Source organism: Mytilus californianus, unplaced genomic scaffold (assembly GCF_021869535.1).
Source record: "Mytilus californianus isolate M0D057914Y unplaced genomic scaffold, xbMytCali1.0.p SCAF_5, whole genome shotgun sequence".
NCBI classification, from domain to species: Eukaryota; Metazoa; Mollusca; class Bivalvia; order Mytilida; family Mytilidae; genus Mytilus; species Mytilus californianus.
Genome location: NW_026262701.1, coordinates 17,288,467 through 17,308,973, shown reverse-complemented (window position 1 = coordinate 17,308,973; position 20,507 = coordinate 17,288,467). Strand labels below are relative to the sequence as shown.

Sequence of the window (20,507 nt, the reverse complement as noted above, 5' to 3'; positions counted from 1 at the left end):
CCTACCCGGGCGGCCTCTCATCTCCTACTGAATAAAAGCATAGCCCATTTCATCATTAATCATAACTGAGACCTTATATTAACATGAGGGGAAAATGGTTGGAGGAGGATGACTCGTTTATGTAAAAATAAATTTCTGGTTTGAAAAATACGCCGGTGGAATAAATTCATAATCTATACGGCCTTAAAGTAGGGTCGTTGTAGTAAGTTGTATGTCCAACTGTAATTTTCGGTAACGTGATTTATTTCACTTTGGCGCCAAACATTGTCAATGAAAAATGTTGACGTACACTGGTATCCTGCCAATAGGTCATGTCTTCTTTCTCTGCACGATAACAACCATTACCAGTCAAGGTTGTTTTGAAGAAAATCACACTTTTTGGAATTTGTCCTTGGGGTATTATGGAGTCGTCTTCTGAAGAATCAACCGAACTGCCCACTAAACAAGATAACACCCAAGATTCGAACGGTGATGTCGGAAATAAAAAAACAAAAGTTAAGGTAAAACAACGTTTGAAATTTTTTATATATCCAAGAAAATGCCATGATCAAATTATAGCTGTAATGAAATATATTGATATTGTCAGCTGATTCAGATTGTGTTAACATGTATATAAGTTATAAAGATATTAGATAGTTTTTGTCGCAGTGAGTGATAACATAAAGAATCACTCTACATTCGTCTTAGACTAAGTTAGAGTGCTACTAACTTTTTATTTTTAGAAACGTAACATAATTATGATCTATATGATTTTTAGCATTCTATTCACTAGATTACCGGATAGGTCCACCAAACTATAAACTGTTATTGAAGAATAATCTTCATATAATAGCAATTGTTAGATGAGGGAGGGTTGCCTCCCTGAATCACTGAGACTATAAATGTATGAATTAACGTTATATGTTAAAACCAATTATTATTCATTCCATCTTGTATAGGAGGGATTTATATAGGTTTAGCCTATATCCAATCCCTCTGTTTGAATATAATTGATTTAACCAAGAAAATCTTTGAATTGTAAAATATAGAAATATAAAAACGAGATGTGATAGGATTGAAAAATTAGATTTGGTAGTATTGCCAATGAGACAACTATCAGCAAAAATACTATAGCTTAGGAAAGGATTTAAAACCTCTTGGCTTAAATCTTTTGTTTTTTTTCTGCTAGTTCTTTAAATCTGCAGGTTAGGCTAATATAGAATGATCAGGCTATACATGTATACAATTGAGCTCATTTGAAAGTTTGTTAACAATAACATGTTAAAGCATCTTCTTTTTTGGAAGTGCAATCTAAAACTGTTACCTCAAATTAGCCAAATCCCTCTAGAATGCAACAAAATTATTATTGTAAAGTGCTAAAACACTTGAAATGATTTAAAAAGACCATAATAATATTTAAGGTAGCCCAAGGGCAAGGATTAAGTGTCATTTTTGTCTAGCCTTCGACTTTTGTCGAAAAAGCGAGACATAGTGATCCTACATTCCGTCGGCGTCGTCGTTGTTGTCGGCGGCGTCCACAAATATTCACTCTGTGGTTAAAGTTTTTGAAATTTTAATAACTTTCTTAAACTATCCTGGTTTTCTACCAAACTTGGACAGAAGCTTGTTTATGATCATAAGATAGTATCCAAAAGTAAATTTTGTAAAAAAAAAATTCCATTTTTTCCGTATTTTACTTATAAATGGACTTAGTTTTTCTGCCAGTTAACATTACATTCACTCTGTGGTTAAAGTTTTTAAAATTTTAACAACTTTCTTAAACTATCCTGGATTTCTACCAAACTTGGAAAGAAGCTTGTTTATGATCATAAGATAGTATCAAGAAGTAAATTTTGTAAAAAAAAAAATCATTTCTTCAGTATTTTACTTATAAATGGACTTAGTTTTTCTGCCAGTTAACATTACATTCACTCTGTGGTTAAAGTTTTTAAAATTTTAACAACTTTCTTAAACTATCTTGGATTTGTACCAAACTTGGACAGAAGCTTGTTTATGATTAAAAGCTAGTATTTAGATGGAAATTTTGTTAAAATTTTGTTCCATTTTTTCCGTATTTTACTTATAAATGGACTTAGTTTTTCTTCCAGTTAACATTACATACAGTCTGCAGTTTAAGTTTTTAAAACATTTATTAGATTCATAAACTATCCTGGATTTTTACTAAACTTGGACAGAAGCTACTTACAATCAAAAGATAGTTTAGAGAGGAATATTTTTATTAATTTTTTTCCACATTTTTGTTGAGCCTGTGATTAACAGCAAAAGTAGGCGAGACACTGGGTTCCGCGGAACCCTTACGAATTTTTACTTATACCGATACATGCATATATACACATTTGACTAATTAAGAGGAAATGATTTAGGATTAAGTGTTATTTTAACTCATAAATAACAAGGATTTGTATAGTACACAAATCCTTGTAAATAACAATACACATTTTTTTTCATGCAATTTGTGCATGACCTCTTATCTTAATTAAATTGAAGTAGCACTGAAAGACCAATTTTGATTTGTTTATTAATTTTTTTTTAACTATATTTATGATTAATTCTTTCAAGAGAAAATCAATAGTAAGCATGACCCCACAGAACTAGTTGGCAACCTAAATCATTTTGGAAAGGGTACATTTGAGTTTTTGTAAACATGTTTTACGGTTAAAAAGATTGACTCCTAATTTTATGATTTATGGGGAATTGGGAAGATATCCGATTTCTGTATACGTTAAATTACGGATGATAAAATGTTGATGCAGTCTTCTTGATAACACACTTGATAACAAGATTTTGTCAATGTTATATAAGTTGATATATATTAATTATAATAATTATGGAATTGAAAACAAATGGTTGTCATTTATCAAAAGTATTTTTGATAATTGTGGAATGTCAAATATATGGCAAAATCAAGATTATATCTCAAAACAATGGATTGTATTAAGCATTGAACAAAAGTTAAAAGATCAGTTTAGACAAGAATGGCTTGCATATGTAAATCAATCATCAAAAGGTTTTTGTTATAAATCATTCAAAACTAAACTTAAATTTGAAAGTATTTTTCAGTTTTATCATTAAACAATGCACTGAAATTATGTAAATTTAGATGTGGCAATCACCATTTACCAGTGGAGACAGGGAGGTGACATAATGTTCAAAGACCAGAGAGAGTATGTCACCTTTGTGAATCTGCTGACATCGGCGATGAATTCCATTATGTCATGTCTTGCCCTTTTTTTAAAAAAGAACGATATAAATATTTACCACACTATTGTTATACAAATGTTAATATTCTTAAATTTAATAATGTATTCACTACAGTCAATATTGTCTCACAAGAAAAGTTGTGTAGATTTATAAATTATATATCAGTGAAAGTCTGTCCTCCTGGTGAAACTAGTTATATATGTAATTTTCACACATGCAAAATATGTTATATTGTATATATTTTCATCTCTAACTATGTAATTAAGTTAATGAGAATAAAGATCTATCTTTTTTTTCTGTCTGTCCATCAGCACTTCTATGCTCTTCACTGTAGGCGCCAAAAATAAATGAAAAGAATATGGTATTAAACTGTTTTCTTTAAAGTCAATATTTTTAGAGATGCCTTTTTATGGTAGGATTTCTACAAAATTGATACATAAGCATGATTTATGTATGATATGTTATTCCAAGTTGATTCTCATCAAATACACACAAGAGTCTGGATCATGTGGATGGTGTTTATGTAAGAGAGAATAATGGGCCAAAAGGAAAAAAAAAAAGAGTAGAGAATAATTGAGGGCTATATAGCTAGAATATAAAGAATGAGAATAATGGGCAAAATTTATAAAGAATAGAGGAAAATTTCAATATTAGCAGAATACAATTATGTTTGAGTAACTTCCCTTTAGTCTTATATGAAATGCCTAGATCATTGATGAGTTGTATTTTGTTCATTGCATAACTTGTCCTACACACTTTAGAAATAGTGCTTTTCATAGAATATGAAATCATTTATTTAAATTATATCGGTTACATTCAAGTGTTGGAGTTGGTTAGGGAAGACACATGTAGTTATATAATTTCTGCATTATTGAGATTGATAAAATAAATAAATGTTTCAGCTTATCACAACATTTGTTTTATTATAACTAACAAACTAACCCAGATATATATCTTTGTAGGTAAAGGTAAATATATAATGTTCTTTTAGAAAATTGAAGCATATGTTAACATCAATATGTGCATTTTTTAATTAAAAAGTAATGAAAACAAGAAATTATTTAAAACTAGAATACAGTTGAAATCTGGAATATTTGGTAAAATAATTTATTTCTAAACATGTTAAAACTAATCTGACTTGTAAGGGTTATCCATGTATGCATGGTTTAGGTTATATTTTTAGTTATTTTTTTAACTACTTCTTTTTTAACCAATTGAAGACCAAAAGACATGCATGCATGGCTTACCATACTTTGTTGGGTCAGTTTATCAATCAAAAACTTACCTGATTTTCAATTTTTATACGACCGCAAAAAAATTTTGTGGTCGTATATTGGTATGACGTTGGCGTCGTCCGGCGTCGTCGTCGTCGTCGTCCGGCATCGTCGTCCGAAGACACATTGGTTTTCGCACTCTAACTTTAGTTTAAGTAAATGGATCTTTTTGAAATTTGACCATAAGGTTAAATACCACAAAAGGAAGGTTGGGATTGATTTTGGGGGTTATGGTACCAACAGTTAAGGAATTAGGGGCCAAAAAGGGGCCAAAAATAAGCATTTTCTAGTTTCCAGACAATAACTGTGGAACGGTGTATGGATCTCTCTGAAATTATACTACAAGTTTCCATACCACAAAGGGATGGTTAGGATTTGCTTTGGGGGGTTATGGCTCAAACCGTTTAGGAATTAGGGGCAAAAAAGGGGGAAAAACAAGGTTGTCCTGGTTAATGGACAAATACTTCAGTACAAAACATAATTTAAAGCAGTGTAAGGGAGATAAATCAAATACATCATTGAAATTATCTCCCTTACACTGCTTTTAAATTATGTATAAAGTAATGGTTAATGAACAATAAAGATAATTTAAAACAGTGTAAGGGAGGTAATCCAAATACAACGTTTTGGTTACTTCCCTTACACTGCTTTTGAATTATGTTTAAAGAAATGCATATTTATAAAGGAAGACCAGTAAAAATATCTGCAAATGTTGCATCTTTTTTTTTTACAAAAAAATCCATATGAAAGATTTGACACTATATTTTTAATTCTATTATAAAGTAGATTAAGTTAGCACTATGGTAAATTTAAATGGGTAATTATGGTTGCCAACTCCATTGGAAATTTGAATTGAGATTATGACCATATCATGAGAGAAAGAATTTTTTAGGGGAAAAAAGGGGGGGGGGGGGGGATAAAAAGAAATTGTGGGGGGTCAATTTTTCTCATTTCAGATTTCAGAAATTAAAAAAATTATTCTTCAAATATTATTTTTTTTTCAAATTTCAAATATTGAAAAATTTCAAGAAGAAATCTTTAATTGCACAGTATGGCGCATTAGATTTGTAAAATCTTTGATCACATTTATTTATTTGTTATGCCGAATCTAACAGTGTATTTAGATTTTTAATTTTGGGTCCAGTTTTCAAATTGGTCTACATTAAGGTCCAAAGGGTCCAAAATTAAACTTTGTTTGATTTTAGCAAAAATTGAATATATGAGGTTCTTTGATATGCTGAATCTAAACATGTATGTAGATTTTTGATTTTTGGCCCAATTTTCAAGTTGGTCCAAATTGGGGTCCAAAATTAAACTTTGTTTGATTTCATCTAAAATTGAATTATTGGGGTTCTTTGATATTCCAAATCTAACCGTGTATTTAGATTTTTAATTTTGGGTCCTGTTTTTTAAGTTGGTCTACATTAAGGTCATTAGGGTCCAAAATTAAACTTAGTTTGATTTTAACAAAAATTGAATTCTTGGGGTTCTTTGATATGCTGAATCTAAACATGTGTTTAGATTTTTGATTATGGGCCCAGTTTTCAAGTTGGTCCAAGATATGGTCCAGTATTTAAACTTTGTTTGATTTCAACAAAAATTGAATATATGGGGTTCTTTGATATGCTGAATCTAAACATGTATTTAGATTTTTGATTATGGGCCCAGTTTTCAAGTTGGTCCAAATTTGGGTCCAAAATTAAACTTTGTTTGATTTCAACAAAAATTGAATATATGATGTTCTTTGATATGCTGAATCTAACCATGTATTTAGATTTTTTATTTGTAGGCCCCGCTATCAAATTGGTTCATATTGAGGTCAAAAGGGTCCAAAATTAAACTTTGTTTGATTTCATCTAAAATTGAATTATTGGGGTTCTTTGATATTCCAAATCTAACCGTGTATTTAGATTTTTAATTTTGGGTCCTGTTTTTTAAGTTGGTCTACATTAAGGTCATTAGGGTCCAAAATTAAACTTAGTTTGATTTTAACAAAAATTGAATTCTTGGGGTTCTTTGATATGCTGAATCTAAACATGTGTTTAGATTTTTGATTATGGGCCCAGTTTTCAAGTTGGTCCAAGATAGGGTCCAGTATTTAAACTTTGTTTGATTTCAACAAAAATTGAATATATGGGGTTCTTTGATATGCTGAATCTAAACATGTATTTAGATTTTTGATTATGGGCCCAGTTTTCAAGTTGGTCCAAATTTGGGTCCAAAATTAAACTTTGTTTGATTTCAACAAAAATTGAATATATGATGTTCTTTGATATGCTGAATCTAACCATGTATTTAGATTTTTTATTTGTAGGCCCCGCTATCAAATTGGTTCATATTGAGGTCGATAGGGTCCAAAATTAAACTTTGTTTGATTTCATCAAAAATTGAATTATTGCGGTTCTTTGATATGCCAAATCTAACCGTGTTTTTAGATTTTTAATTTGGGTCCCGTTTTTTAAATTGGTGTTCATTGAGGTCCAAAGGGTCCAAAATTAAACTTTGTTTGATTTTAGCAAAAATTAAATTCTTGGGGTTCTTTGATATGCTGAATCTAAACATGTGTTTAGATTTTTGATTATGGGCCCAGTTTTCAAGTTTGTCCAAGTTGGGGTCCAAAATTAAACTTTGTTTGATTTTAACAAAAATTGAATATATGGGGTTCTTTGATATGCTGAATCTAATTTTGGACATTGGACCATAATAGGTAAATTAAAAAAATTCAAGTTCTTAGACCACATTATTTCTGTGTCAGAAACCTATGCTGTGTCAAATATTTAATAACAATCCAAATTCAGAGCTGTATCAAGCTTGAATGTTGTGTCCATACTTGCCCCAACTGTTCAGGGTTCGACCTCTGCGGTCGTATCAAGCTGCGCCCCAGCGAAGCATTTTATTATTATTCTAAACATGATAATAATGCTAGATCAAATTCTCTTATGTGCATTGCATTATTTATGATTTTTTTTTATATTTAACTGTAGTTTGCCTGGCCCAAATTGCTAAATGGCCAGTTTAAGCTCTATACATCACTTGTTGTCCATTCTCCATCCAATACTAAAAACATGTCTGTTTGTTAACTTTAAGAAAAATCTCCTCTGTAACTGTTTGGCCAACTGTAAAAATTTTTGGCCACAATCATTTTGAGATTATTTAGTTTCAAAATCCTTTTTTATATTCTATTTATTAATCAACATGCAGGTTGCTTTTCCTAAAAAGAGAACAAAGAGTTAAAATTAGATTAATGCATGAAATTCAATTTAGTATTAGTAATCACCCTAGGAAATTTTAGCATCTGTACCCTAATATTAATGTTATTTTTAGCTCACCTGGCCCAAAGGGCCTAGTGAGCTTTTCTCATCACTTGGTGGCCGTCGTCCATGAAACAAAACATGGCATGAATGTTCCTTATGAGGTGCTGACCAAGTGTTGTTACTTTGAAGCCCGTCTATCATCCAAGATGGCCGCCAGCAGGGGACTTAGTTTAACATCGGACCCTATGGGAAATACATACAAATTTATGTCTTCTTTTAGAGAACCACTGAATGGAATGAAACAAAACATGGCATGAATGTTCCTTATGAGGTGCTGACCAAGTGTTGTTACTTTGAAGCCTGTCCATCATCCAAGATGGCCACCAGCGGGGGACTTAGTTTAACATCGGACCCTATGGGAAATACATACAAATGTCTTCTTTTAGAGAACCAGTGAATGGAATGAAACCAAACATGGCATGAATGTTCCTAATGAGGTGCTGACCAAGTGTTGTTACTTTGCAGTCGATCAATCATCCAAGATGGCCGACAGCGGGGGACTTAGTTTAACATAGGACCCTATGGGAAATACATACAAATGTCTTCTTTTAGAGAACTAGTGAACGGAATGAAACCAAACATGGCATGAATGTTCCTTATGAGGTGCTGACCAAGTGTTTTTACTTTACAGCTGATCCTTCATCCAAGATGGCCGCCAGCAGGGGACTTAGTTTAACATAGGACCTATGGGAAATACATACAAATGTCTTCTTTTAGAGAACCAGTGAATGGAATGAAACCAAACATGGCATGAATGTTTCTTATGAGGTGCTGACCATGTGTTGTTACTTTGCAGTTGGTCCATCATACAAGATGGCAGCCAGCCGGGGGACTTAGTTTAACATAGGACCCTATGGGAAATACATACAAATGTCTTCTTTTAGAGTACCACTGAATGGAATGAAACCAAACATGGCATGAATGTTCCTAATGAGGTGCTGACCAAGTGTTGCTACTTTGTTGCCGATTTACTGTTCAAGATGGCCACCAGGATATTTTATTAAATAACAGGACCAATATTAAACCAAATTTGGCCTCAATCATTATTTGGGTATCTGTTATGATTTTTATCTATCTTTACATGATTTCTAAAACCAAAGTAGAGTCAGGTGAGCGACACTGGCTCTTGAGAGCCTCTAGTTTTTTACTCTGATCTTATCTGAAATGAACATCCTTAAGGTTTATAATGAATTTGGATTTTAATGCCCTTATGCTTGAAGTTTTAGAAACAATTTCATCTAGTCTTTGCCAGGATACAATTTGTAATATCTGGAGAGAAATGTAAAGTAACTAATAAAACTCTAACTGCAATGAAAAATTGCCACAATACGTCACCTAAAAAAAACCCAATTTGACAAAACTGAAAATATTTTTGAGGGGCATTTGCTGCCAAGCTGAATTGGCTGAAATGATCCTTTTATGATTATAAACCTCTTTTAGAATGGTGGTTGATGACCCCAGCTGTAATCAAAACATGGCTGACACTAAATGCTATTAATAATTAATGGAAAGTCTCAGTAAACATTTCAATAAATTTAACTATAATAGTTAAGACTCTTGACTTGGAAGTTAGGCACTTAACTTGATAAAGAGTGTGGCAGGGTTAAACATATGTGTGAGCTCTCAACCCTTTTCCTAGCTTTTCACTGGTGTAACAGCATGTCATAAGAACTGTTAAAATCAGATGAGTACTAAACACAAACACAATAAGTTAAGAAAAACAACACACACAAAGATCTAAGAGCTATTTGTCTTTAAATATGTGGTCTATTTATGTCAGTTTTCTCTCTTTAATCCTTTCCAATTTAAGAGTACTTCCAGTTACTGAATGTGAATGCAATACCTTATTTCAACTACTGGTATTCAATAAACCATGCTATCCCATACTTAAATATCAATCAGTACACCTCCAATGGATTTTGTGTACATTTCAACCAGTTCACACCCTGATAAAATGGAAATCATCACTGAACAACATGACCATATGGACTTAAATTTTGAAATGATTATATAAAGTTTTTTTATGCCCCCGCAACTGAAAGTTGGGGGGCATATTGTTTTACCCCTGTCCGTCCAGATAACTCCTCCTACAGTTTGAATGCTAAGAAGTTTTCACTTTGCTGGCTGTTTGGGCCACACTTAAAAATATTTTGGTTTGCCCAAACCCTACCCAAAGGTAGAGACAGTGGGTAGGTATGTAGGCATTTTTTTCTTTTTTCGGCAAAGTCAAAGAGAAATAAAAGTGTCAAATGTTTTTTAGTCTTCATGCCTATCTGATAAAAAAAAAAAAAAAATTTCACATCAAGACAATAAAAAATTTTGAGAAGGCAGTTATTTTCTGGGTAGGTAGGGTTAGGGCAAACAAACCTATTCTTTTTTATGGCCTTCTACATATTTTGAAGGTGTGCATGTGGGCAGGGTTTGATTTTTATTGAAATTAATATTTGCTCTTTTGGGAGATAGTTGAACTTTGTCATTTTTGTTGAGCCTGCGACTTTTGTCGCAAAAGCGAGACATAGCGATCCTACATTCCGTCTTCGGCGGCAGCAGCATCCACAAATATTCACTCTGTGGTTAAAGTTTTTTAAATTTTAATAACTTTCTTAAACTATCCTGGATTTGTACCAAACTTGGACAGAAGCTTGTTTATGATCATAAGATAGTATCCAGTAGTAAATTTTGTAAAAAAAAAATCCTGTTTTTTCCGTATTTTACTTATAAATGGACTTAGTTTTTCTGGCAGTTTACATTACATTCACTCTGTGGTTAAAGTTTTTAAAATTTTAATAACTTTTTTAAAATATCCTGGATTTCTACCAAACTTGGACAGAAGCTTGTTTATGATCATAAGATAGTATCCAGAAGTAAATTTTGTAAAAAAAAAATCCTGTTTTTCCGTATTTTACTTATAAATGGACTTAGTTTTTCTGCCAGTTAATATTACATTCACTCTGTGGTTAAAGTTTTAAAAATTTTAATAACTTTCTTAAACTTTCCTGGATTTGTACCAAACTTGGATAGAGGCTTGTTTATGATCAAAAGCTAGTATCTAGAAGGAAATTTTGTGAAAATTTATTTCCTGTTTTTCTGTATATTACTTATAAATGGACTTAGTTTTTCTTCCAGTTAACATTACATACAGTCTGCAGTTAAAGTAATTAAAACATTTATTAGATTCATAAACATCCTGGATTTCTACCAAAGTTGTACAGAAGCTTAAGATAATATCTAGAGGAAAATGTAAAAATTATCTTCTTTATCATTTGTTCATTCAATGAATTTATGTTTCAACTCTTTGCTAAATCTGTAGATTTGATTGCATACTGTATTCATTTTTTACTAGCGTAACTTTTTTCATACATTTCAAACGTTTTATTTCATTAACTGTAAATCTATTATGTGCATTCCCCTATCACACTGAAAACATAGACAACAGCAAAAGTAGGCGAGACACTTGGTTCTGCAGAACCCTTATGAATTTTTAGACTATTTACTTGCATAAGAGGTACAAAGTGTTTCCAGATAACTCCTTCTACAATTTGAATGCTTGGAAGTTTTCACTTTGCTGGCGGCATCACTTTGTCTAATTTTAAATAATTATTTAACCTTATGTATGTAATTTGAAATATTCACTTAAATGGATATTATCTTACTTAAATATTCACAGCTAAAAATGCATTAGTTGAACTGATTAAAAATTTTGCTCAACTATTTTGTATGACGCTTAGAAATTGGGGAAGGGCAATGCTTTTAGAGCTTTTCAACTGTTTTGTTTCAATTACAAAAAAGTTGATGTTTTTCTGACAATATTGTTTTTATACTGCAGCTGAAAAAGGCCACAGTAATAGCTATTGAAATGTTAGCACAAGAATAAAACTTATTTTACACCTCTAAACATGCTAAATGATTGTGATGAAAAGTGATTTGACATTGTACAAAATACATACAAAGATAGCAGAAAGTGTTCCAGCTACAGTTTACAAATCCAAAAGAAAAGATTTATAAAGGGTACAGTCACCAATTATCAAAATGTATGTTCTTTTCTACATTTAATACAGAATGAGCATTTGATGACAGTACATTGTAAAGATCTGAGTAGTAATGTACTATAATTCAGTGTATATATTTTGTGCCATACTTCATATGTTTTATAGATATGTATTTCTTCTTAGCAAGTCCATATAGTTTGTGTGAAGGACCGCCAGGTAAGAAAAACAGTACCCGATATAAACTGCATGCAATACTTGTATTAATAGAGCATGTTTACACTGCTGACAGAATTTAGACTAACTAAATGGATGAGGATATTCTTTGATGTTGTTTTTTCATAGTGAAATTGTCATGCACTTCTGCATAATATTTTATACAAACCCTTCCAGTGTTCTCACTAAGGATTTATGGAGGGGAGCCCAGGAACTGACCATTTTTTACCATGCCCTGTGGAGAGTCCAACAATGAGAAAAGATAACAATGTCATTGCTACTTCAAATTAAGATTTATTTAACTTTCATTATAAAATAATATCTGGACTCAACATTGTGCATTCTTGATATATCTTTGTAGTAAATAGCTCAGAAAATTGTGAGTCCAGAGAGATTTTCTTGAGTCCAGGACTCATGGATTCATCTTAGTGAGAACACTGACCTTCAATAGTATTCTGTAGTCCTTGGGTCACAGGGAATATCAGGACTGGAATTAAGATGTTCAATCACTTGATATTCTTTATACATGTATAAACTTACCTTTAATGTTACTTCGGATTGAGATATTTACTGTATTCATAATATAAAGCACAAAAATGCTAGAATCTTAGAAATTAATTAGTTACAATAACTTCTAAGGATTAAGTAGTCAATGTATGAAATTGGGAAATATATTTTAAAATAATTCCATGGCTCTAAGAGCCCAATGACATTTTATTATTGGGTGGTCATATCCCAGGAAGGTATATATTTTGACAGACAACACTTATAGAGTCCACAATAAGTGACTTGAATTATGTTTATATGTTTATTTGTTAAACTACTTCCAAAAAAGTGAACAGATACAGTAGCAACACCATGAATTTGAACAAATCTTTTCCCTGTTTTATTTAAATAGCAAAAAACGTCAATAATTTAAAATAGACATTGAGAAAACGTCTGGAAATGTTTTCTTCAGGTAACAATACTGGTAATGGGGATGGAAGATTTCAATTTGAGGTGATATTCATAGAATCAGAACTATATAACCACACCAAATCAGTGTGGTTATACATGTATAAACCACACCAAATAAGTTTATGCTTTATATTGTGATTACAGTTACCCTTGATATAAAAGACACAGATAAATAATTACATGACCTTGCAATGCTTTTGATGTTGTCAAGTAGAAAGTTTGCATTAAAGTACATTTTGTACAGACATGAATGTGACAGGTGCATGTTAATATATACATTCTGTAGCATCGATAACGTGCATTTACATGTATATTGTATGCAAACTATGCACGATTAAAAAATAACAATGCTGCATGATAATGATAATGCATGTTTACATACATGTACTGTAAAGTTTATCCTTCAATGTCAGTTTGATATTATGTTTTTGGACTTAGATTGTACAATGTTTTTGCTTATTGATTTAAGTCCATTTAGAATAATCAGTATCCGTAAAAATGTTTCAGTTAAAGGAAAAGTTTTTTTGTACTTCTTACTCGTGTTTTAATCCATTTAGAATATAATATCTGTAAAATGTTTTAGTTTAAGGATAATCATATGGTCAACAACTTCGTTTTTGGTCTATCAACCATTCTGTTACCTAGTTGGTAGTGAAAAACATAAAAAGTCAATGTTTTAAGGCATACATTGCAATGAGGTTGCACTTATTTCGATATTTTGTGGTACTATTTCACCTAGAAACCATTTTGAATAATGTATACTGTATTACATCATTGAAACAGAAATTTATGTATCAACAACATATTTATTTTTTTAAGAAAAATCTATTGATTTGAAATTGTAGATTTGAAAGATTTAACTAATTTTATGTGCTTTCTACATGTATACAAATTTTTACCTAATTTGGAAGAATGCAATCAGTAATATTTCAGAGAATAAAGGAGATTTATGCATTATTTTTTGATTTTCAGTTACAGTTCAACGAGCCAAAGTTGTATGCAAAATGCAAGGCTCCGTGTTGAAGACCGTACTGTGACCTATAATGGTTTACTTTTATAAATTTTGACTTGGATGGAGAGTTGTCTCATTGGCACTCATACCACATCTTCTTATATCTATGTATGTATAAATACATAATCTTGTTTTGATATAAAAGAACATTATTTTATTTACATTATAGATAAAAATTAGGTATTTCTATTACTCTTGAAAGTACCCCAGTAAATTTTTGGCTTGTCAAATGATATCAAAAATGTTATTAGGCATGAGAATAATAGGTCACTTAGAATTAGTAAGAAGGTGATAAAATGCTTTATAATTTCCCTAGTTTATATACAGTCTGCCATTTGAGACCTAAAGTAGGCATTAGAAAGTGAGAAAATATCAGATAAATTCTTATCTGGTACTAATGGATGGCGGAAAAGTAAGTGAAAAAAGTTTTGAATTTTTTATATATTGTCCAAACATCGGTGAGAATTGATCTGTTTTTATGTAGTTAGTTTGAATAAGAAGTTCATTGGTACCATATTATTATTCTTTTTAACGTCAGAATTGCCAATAGTATTTGTTTGAAATGAAAAGTAATGATTGATCTATAAGAGCAATACCCAAGTGTTATGCATTGTACTATGTTTCTACAGTCCCAGAAACAATTGAGGGTAAACTTTGAACTAGAACTCACAGAAAAGGTAATGTATTTCACAGCTCAAAGTTTATTGTGTGAAAATTGCTAGTGTTCATTATTTAAATGGAAAACAGAATAAATCCATTGTGTTTGGAAAAGAAAGTGCCAATTAGTTGGATAAAGATTGAAGTTTGTTAAAGTTGGGAGGTTGAATTGTTGCTTTATATTGTGATTATTAAATAGGAAAATATTAAAAAGTTAGGAATATTTTAATTTACCATTATACTTCAGAACTATTGGTTGCTGCTTTCAATAATTTCTAACAAAACCAAATAAAGGATTGAACTTAAAAAGATATATTATTCAAATACAAGTTTATTGTGTGGCTTATTATATTTATAATATATATAATAATATGTTGCACTTCATAATTCTATGTTAGAATAAGAACTTTATACACTGTTGTGCTTGCTAAAAAAAGTATTACTGCTTGAATTTCAACTGATTTAGCTCGAGAATAGAACATAAATTTGTGGTATTTTCTAAGCTGGTGGAATATTTGAAGGCATAGTTTTCTGTTATTTATTTTATTAAAGATGAAATGATTGAAACATTTGCAATCATTTAAATTTTACAGTATTAACATATGGAAAAGCATAGTAGATTTCTTTGAGCTGTGTTTATATTAAAGAAGATATGTAAATTACAGATACTGTGAAAAATAGTTCAGGTTATTGGATGTATAAATAAAAAGCTTTCAATTTCATCTGTGGAAGATTCAAGTTAATCTTTAGGGAGTTTGTGATTTGTATGTAAATACAAAAAGTATAATCTTACTGTGCCAGTTTTGATCCATTTGGAAAATTATCAAGATTTAGAATAGAAAGTGCATTTCATGTGCTTAATGTTTGAAAATCATAACTTCCATCAAGGATATTTTTTTAATTACCTGGTATAAAACAACTGTATAAACTTATTTAAGATCACTGATCGACTTTTTAGAAAAAAATGAAGTACAGTGACAATGTCCAAGGGGAAGGAGTGTGGTAATTTGTCATGGTGTTGATTTGTGTGATAGATTGTGTTTAGTAATATGAACAATTGTTTTGAATTATGGATTTTAACAAAAATTTTACGAAACTAGTAGAAGAACTTCCATTGGTATGTTATTTTTCTTTTTCTTTCTATAATGTAGGTTTTATAACTTTTCTATCATCAGTGTGTTTTTCTTCTTTCTTTTCATCATTCGTCTTAGTATTTAGTTTAGAAATTTGTACAGTAGAAATTTACTCAGAAAAATAAGTTTGGTTTTTCCTAATAAATCATTGAAATTATATATAAAATAAAGTATTGAACCATTATAAGAATGAATATCTTCTGAGAAAATTTAAATTTCGAAAGCTTCAGTAGTTTCTGAAGCTAAACTGCCATGAAAATCTGATAATAGTAAAGAAATAATGGTCTTATCTCTGGTAAAAGAAGGGCCTTAAAGATGGCAGAGTGGTCTAAGTGGTTGAACTACTGTATCACTAGCCTGTCAACACTGAGGTTGTGAGTTTGAATCCTGCATGTGACAGGTGCGCTTGACTCCAATCTTAATTCATAAGGATTGTTAGTTTTCCTACTGAAGGTCAGGGGCTCTCTCTAGGCACTCCGGCTTCCTCCACTAATAAAAACTGACTTCCATGAAATAGCACAAAAGTGCTGAAAGTGGCCTTAACACCAATCAATCTAGTAAAAGAAGAAAATAATGGATGGAGTGATTAATTTTTCCTTTTCTTCACTAGTTTAGAACAACCAGAAACCTTTTATGCTTTGGATTTCTTTATTCTTTCCAAAATAGCAAATATTTACTTGCCATCCAATATAAATCTACACAGTCAATCATGTTCAGTTGTTAGAAAGTGATTTTTTTTCTTACTGAATATGCATGAAATATTTGCCACTAGAGTTGAATCAAGCATAAATCTGTCAGTCAAACTAATTTATTTTCTTCCTGAAAATGCATGAAATATTTACCACTAGAAAAAAAAGCAAGCAACAACCAGATTGTCAGACTGATCTGTCTTCTTCCTGTATGATGCATGAAGTATTTGTCACTAGACATTAATTAAGCAACAACCTGTGTTCAAACTGATTGGTTTTCTTCCTAAATATTCATGAAATATTTGACACTGGACATTAAGCAAGCAACAATCAGTCAGTCTAACTGATTTTTTTTTTTACATCTGTACAATATAATATGCAAATGAATTCTTAGGGACCTGACTTAATATTGTTCCCAATGTTACCAAATTTCAAGGTTCACTGGTTTTAAAGACTTTTTAACATTTTTTTTCATGTTGAATTTCTAAAATATTAAAATGTGTGCAATACTATAACTTTGTGTAAGGCTGTATACAATAATGCATTTGTTGGTATTGTAAAAGACCCCTTCAAATTTTTTTTTCACTCAAACATGAGCCTACATGTCTGTCCTTTAAGACACTAATGTATCTATGATTATTTATCCTGATGTAAGAGCATGACAGCTTCCTACTACAATTAGATGTGTCCTGTATTAGTTCCATTTAAATTTCTGTAAATATCAAAAGACTTTGAAAATAGCTGTGGTGCGAAATAGATGCAGGGATAATTGGCCCTACCACTTTGAGATATTAAGAACAAAGGAAACAATGTCCTTAAATGAAATTTAAAATCATACAAGAAAAATATATGAAATTATGTTTGCTTTTATTAAAAGATATATTTAGTAGATGTTTTTTTATCAGATCACTCCTGTAGAACAACATTTTCTTGAAGAAAAACTATAGAGTCAATTATTACATTTTCAATCCCTAAGTAGCAGTATACTGACAGGACTTGATGCAATAAGCATTGTATTAAATGGTAACCAGACTTTTTAATTTCAGCTTCCAGATCTGATTGGAGTAGAGTTTGACATGATATATATAATAGAAAAGTCTGTATGGCCGATTTCACATAAGTATAGGGTTAAGTTGATTAATTTACAAACTTCGTTGAATCGGTCTAATATTTTTTTAACTGACAGTATATTAAATGTAATTGAAATGAAATAAGTCTGATTTAGAATATTTGTTGCTTATTTTCATCATTCAAATAGTCTGTGCCAAAAACCACTAGCCATGAGTCGAGTGACTTGTAAAAATTGGTTAGGGCCAGGGAAAAAATTAAAAAAATTGGTAAGACATAAAAATATTTTCTTGAAATAAGCTTTCCGGCTAGTAGGTATCTGACAAATTGTAGTTATAGTAGAGTGTTAGTTTGACATAATATCTTTATGCTTATTTATTTATATTAATGCTTCCATCAATCCTGTTTGGTCCCAGATGGCCATAATAGAAAAGATGGAATTTAAATGAACTCTTTAACTTCAAGGTCAATCAGAAGCTCAAATCAAGTTCAGTTGATTTCAAAATAGAAAAAAACTTAACATCAAAGTCATTTAACTGAGTATTAAAAGTGAATTAACATATTATAACATTAACCTTATCAAACCTTGCTTCACTTATGCAGTCTTGAACAAACTGGAACACAAATGTTTTGGTTCAGTCACAGAAAAATAGACATTTCTTTAAAAGTTAAAAGAGATGATGTTAATAAGAATTCATATCATTGATTTTGTATAGAATGCAGCCATGAAAACCAAAATCAATTTGAAAGTGTAATGCAGTTATAAAACAAAACATAAACACAATACGTACCTTGTATGTTGCTCTGTGGGTATAATGTATGACCATATAATATTCTTAACTAATAATCTTATTATATCTTAAAGGGTGAAAAGATTAAAAAGTTCGTCACAGATTGAATAAATTAGTAAACTTTTAATAAGGTGTGCATTTTATAAATAAAGAAAATTTAATTTGTTAAATAATGAAATTGCGACCTAAGAAGGAAGTAACATTTTGTAAAACGGATTCAAATATTACGGTATGTTTGAAATAACTCTGTCTATGATCAGGAAAAGGTTAAGAATTCTCAGATTTGTGTAATTCATGAAAAATATTGTTTTTTTTGGAAATTATTATTAAATGTCAAGTTGAAAGATTTTAAAAAATAAAAACAAGAGGCCATAGATTTACAAACTAATTGAATTAGAAATGTAATATGTTTATTAAAAACATAACAACTACCCATATGTTTCCTATTTTATTTGAAAAAAGATTTTTGAAAATCTTTTTTAAAGATATTTTTAATAAAATTCAAAATACATGTTTGTTTTAGGTATAGATATGTCAGATAGTTATTTATAGGTCTCAGATAATAATCTTTTAAAGATGGCGAGGATGAAGTACACATTATAGTTGAAAAATTCTACCATCTGTAAATATTGACTAAATGTTTAAATGGAATAACCAAGATTTTGAAATTACTTAATTTACATATTTATTTGAGCGTGGTCATCTGTGATGGTTCCTGTCACTATCCCCTCATTATTTACTTTCATTGGTGTGCAGTCATCTAGGAACACAATAATAATTTAGCATAATTATTTCAGGGGTAAATTCAGTTAATAAATATACGTCATTATTGGGGAGAGCTTTCTGGATAACACTGAAGTCCTGTGCTCAATTGATAGGTAGATAATGTTTGTAATAAATATTTTTGATAAGATGGATCAAAACTAGGGTTAAATAAAATGAAAACACGAAAGCTGAATGCACTTAATTGTTTTTACTACAGGGTTGAAAAGTAATTCAGTCATTGTATGAATTTAGTGTGAATCTACAGTGCTTGTAATCAAGGCCATGTTACTGGCCAAAAAATGGTGCTTGACACTACATTTGATTGCTGCAATAGATGGGGCTACATTTTCACTTTAATGAATGATATATGAAAGCTTCTGATTTCTTAAGGTAAACCAGGTATAAATTTAGGTTGGCATTCAAGTTAATGGAAGATTTCAAATTTATCTTGATGTACCATGAAATAGTTGCTGATATTAATTATTAAAATCTATCCTTTTGCTTTAACCATAATATCTTGGTGTAAATTAGATATACCCTATCCGACTAACACCCTTATGTTTTTATCTAATACTTACAGTATGTATAAACATAAAACACATGAAAGGAATGTTTAGAAAGTGATCCTAGCAATGAATTAATAAGCTGAGAATAAAAAGTATTACTAATGTCAAAGATCATTTGTATGACATTTGGATGCTATTAATGTATCTTAATGATATATTTTATTAAACAAGTAATATAGAATATCATGTTAGATTATGAGTGTTATAAATAAATAAGTAGGCCAGATAATAAAAGTTTGTTAATTTCACATCACAATGTCTCTTGGGGTTTTGTTTTGCTGATTTTAATTGTGAACCTTTCTCTGTAGATTGCACACTCATCAATATTTCTGTAAGAGTTAGATGGTCATTGGAAAGGTCTGGATTAATTTGTTAAGATATCATGATTTATTTATTTCCAACATGTGTAGATGTTTTGATGTGTCGATCATTAACTGATTTATTAGGGTTTAAATTGGTACTTATAGCTTCATGTCAAATAGTTAGTGTCAAATTCAGACATTGTTGTACACATAACTGAATTGCCTATAAAAGGCCCAGAAATGACAAAGTCTATTCAAATGCATCATGTGAGACAACTCTCCACAAGAGACCATTAATGAGATAGAAATTAACACCTATAGGTCACTGTACGGCTTCAACAATAATCAAAATCCATACCGCATAGTAAGCTATAAAAGGCCCCAGAATGACAAATGTAAAACAATTCACACAAAAAAACTAAAGGCCTGATTTCAAAACAATAATATGATAAACAGCAAAAAACGACAACCACTGAATTACAGGCTCCTGACTTGGGACAGACATATACAGAATGTGGCGGCTTTAAATATGTTTACTTGTGCCAAACCTCCCCCTAACCTGGGACAGTGGTGTAA

At 30.7% G+C, this 20,507-nt stretch overlaps 1 protein-coding gene across 4 annotated transcripts in view; it reads left to right on the top strand.

Moving 5' to 3' along the window:
- Window positions 1-294: 294 nt before the first annotated feature.
- Window positions 295-20,507, top strand: part of LOC127701050 (H(+)/Cl(-) exchange transporter 7-like) — a 68,100-nt gene continuing 47,887 nt past the window's right edge. For 3 of the 4 annotated variants that reach the window (XM_052204826.1, XM_052204825.1, XM_052204828.1), the window contains exons 1-2: window positions 295-500; window positions 11,962-11,994. In XM_052204826.1, the coding sequence (XP_052060786.1) occupies window positions 402-500; window positions 11,962-11,994 (132 nt within the window). In that variant the 5' untranslated portion in view covers window positions 295-401. The remainder of the gene's footprint in view (window positions 501-11,961; window positions 11,995-20,507) is intronic. The other variant, XM_052204827.1, reaches the window with a different exon arrangement.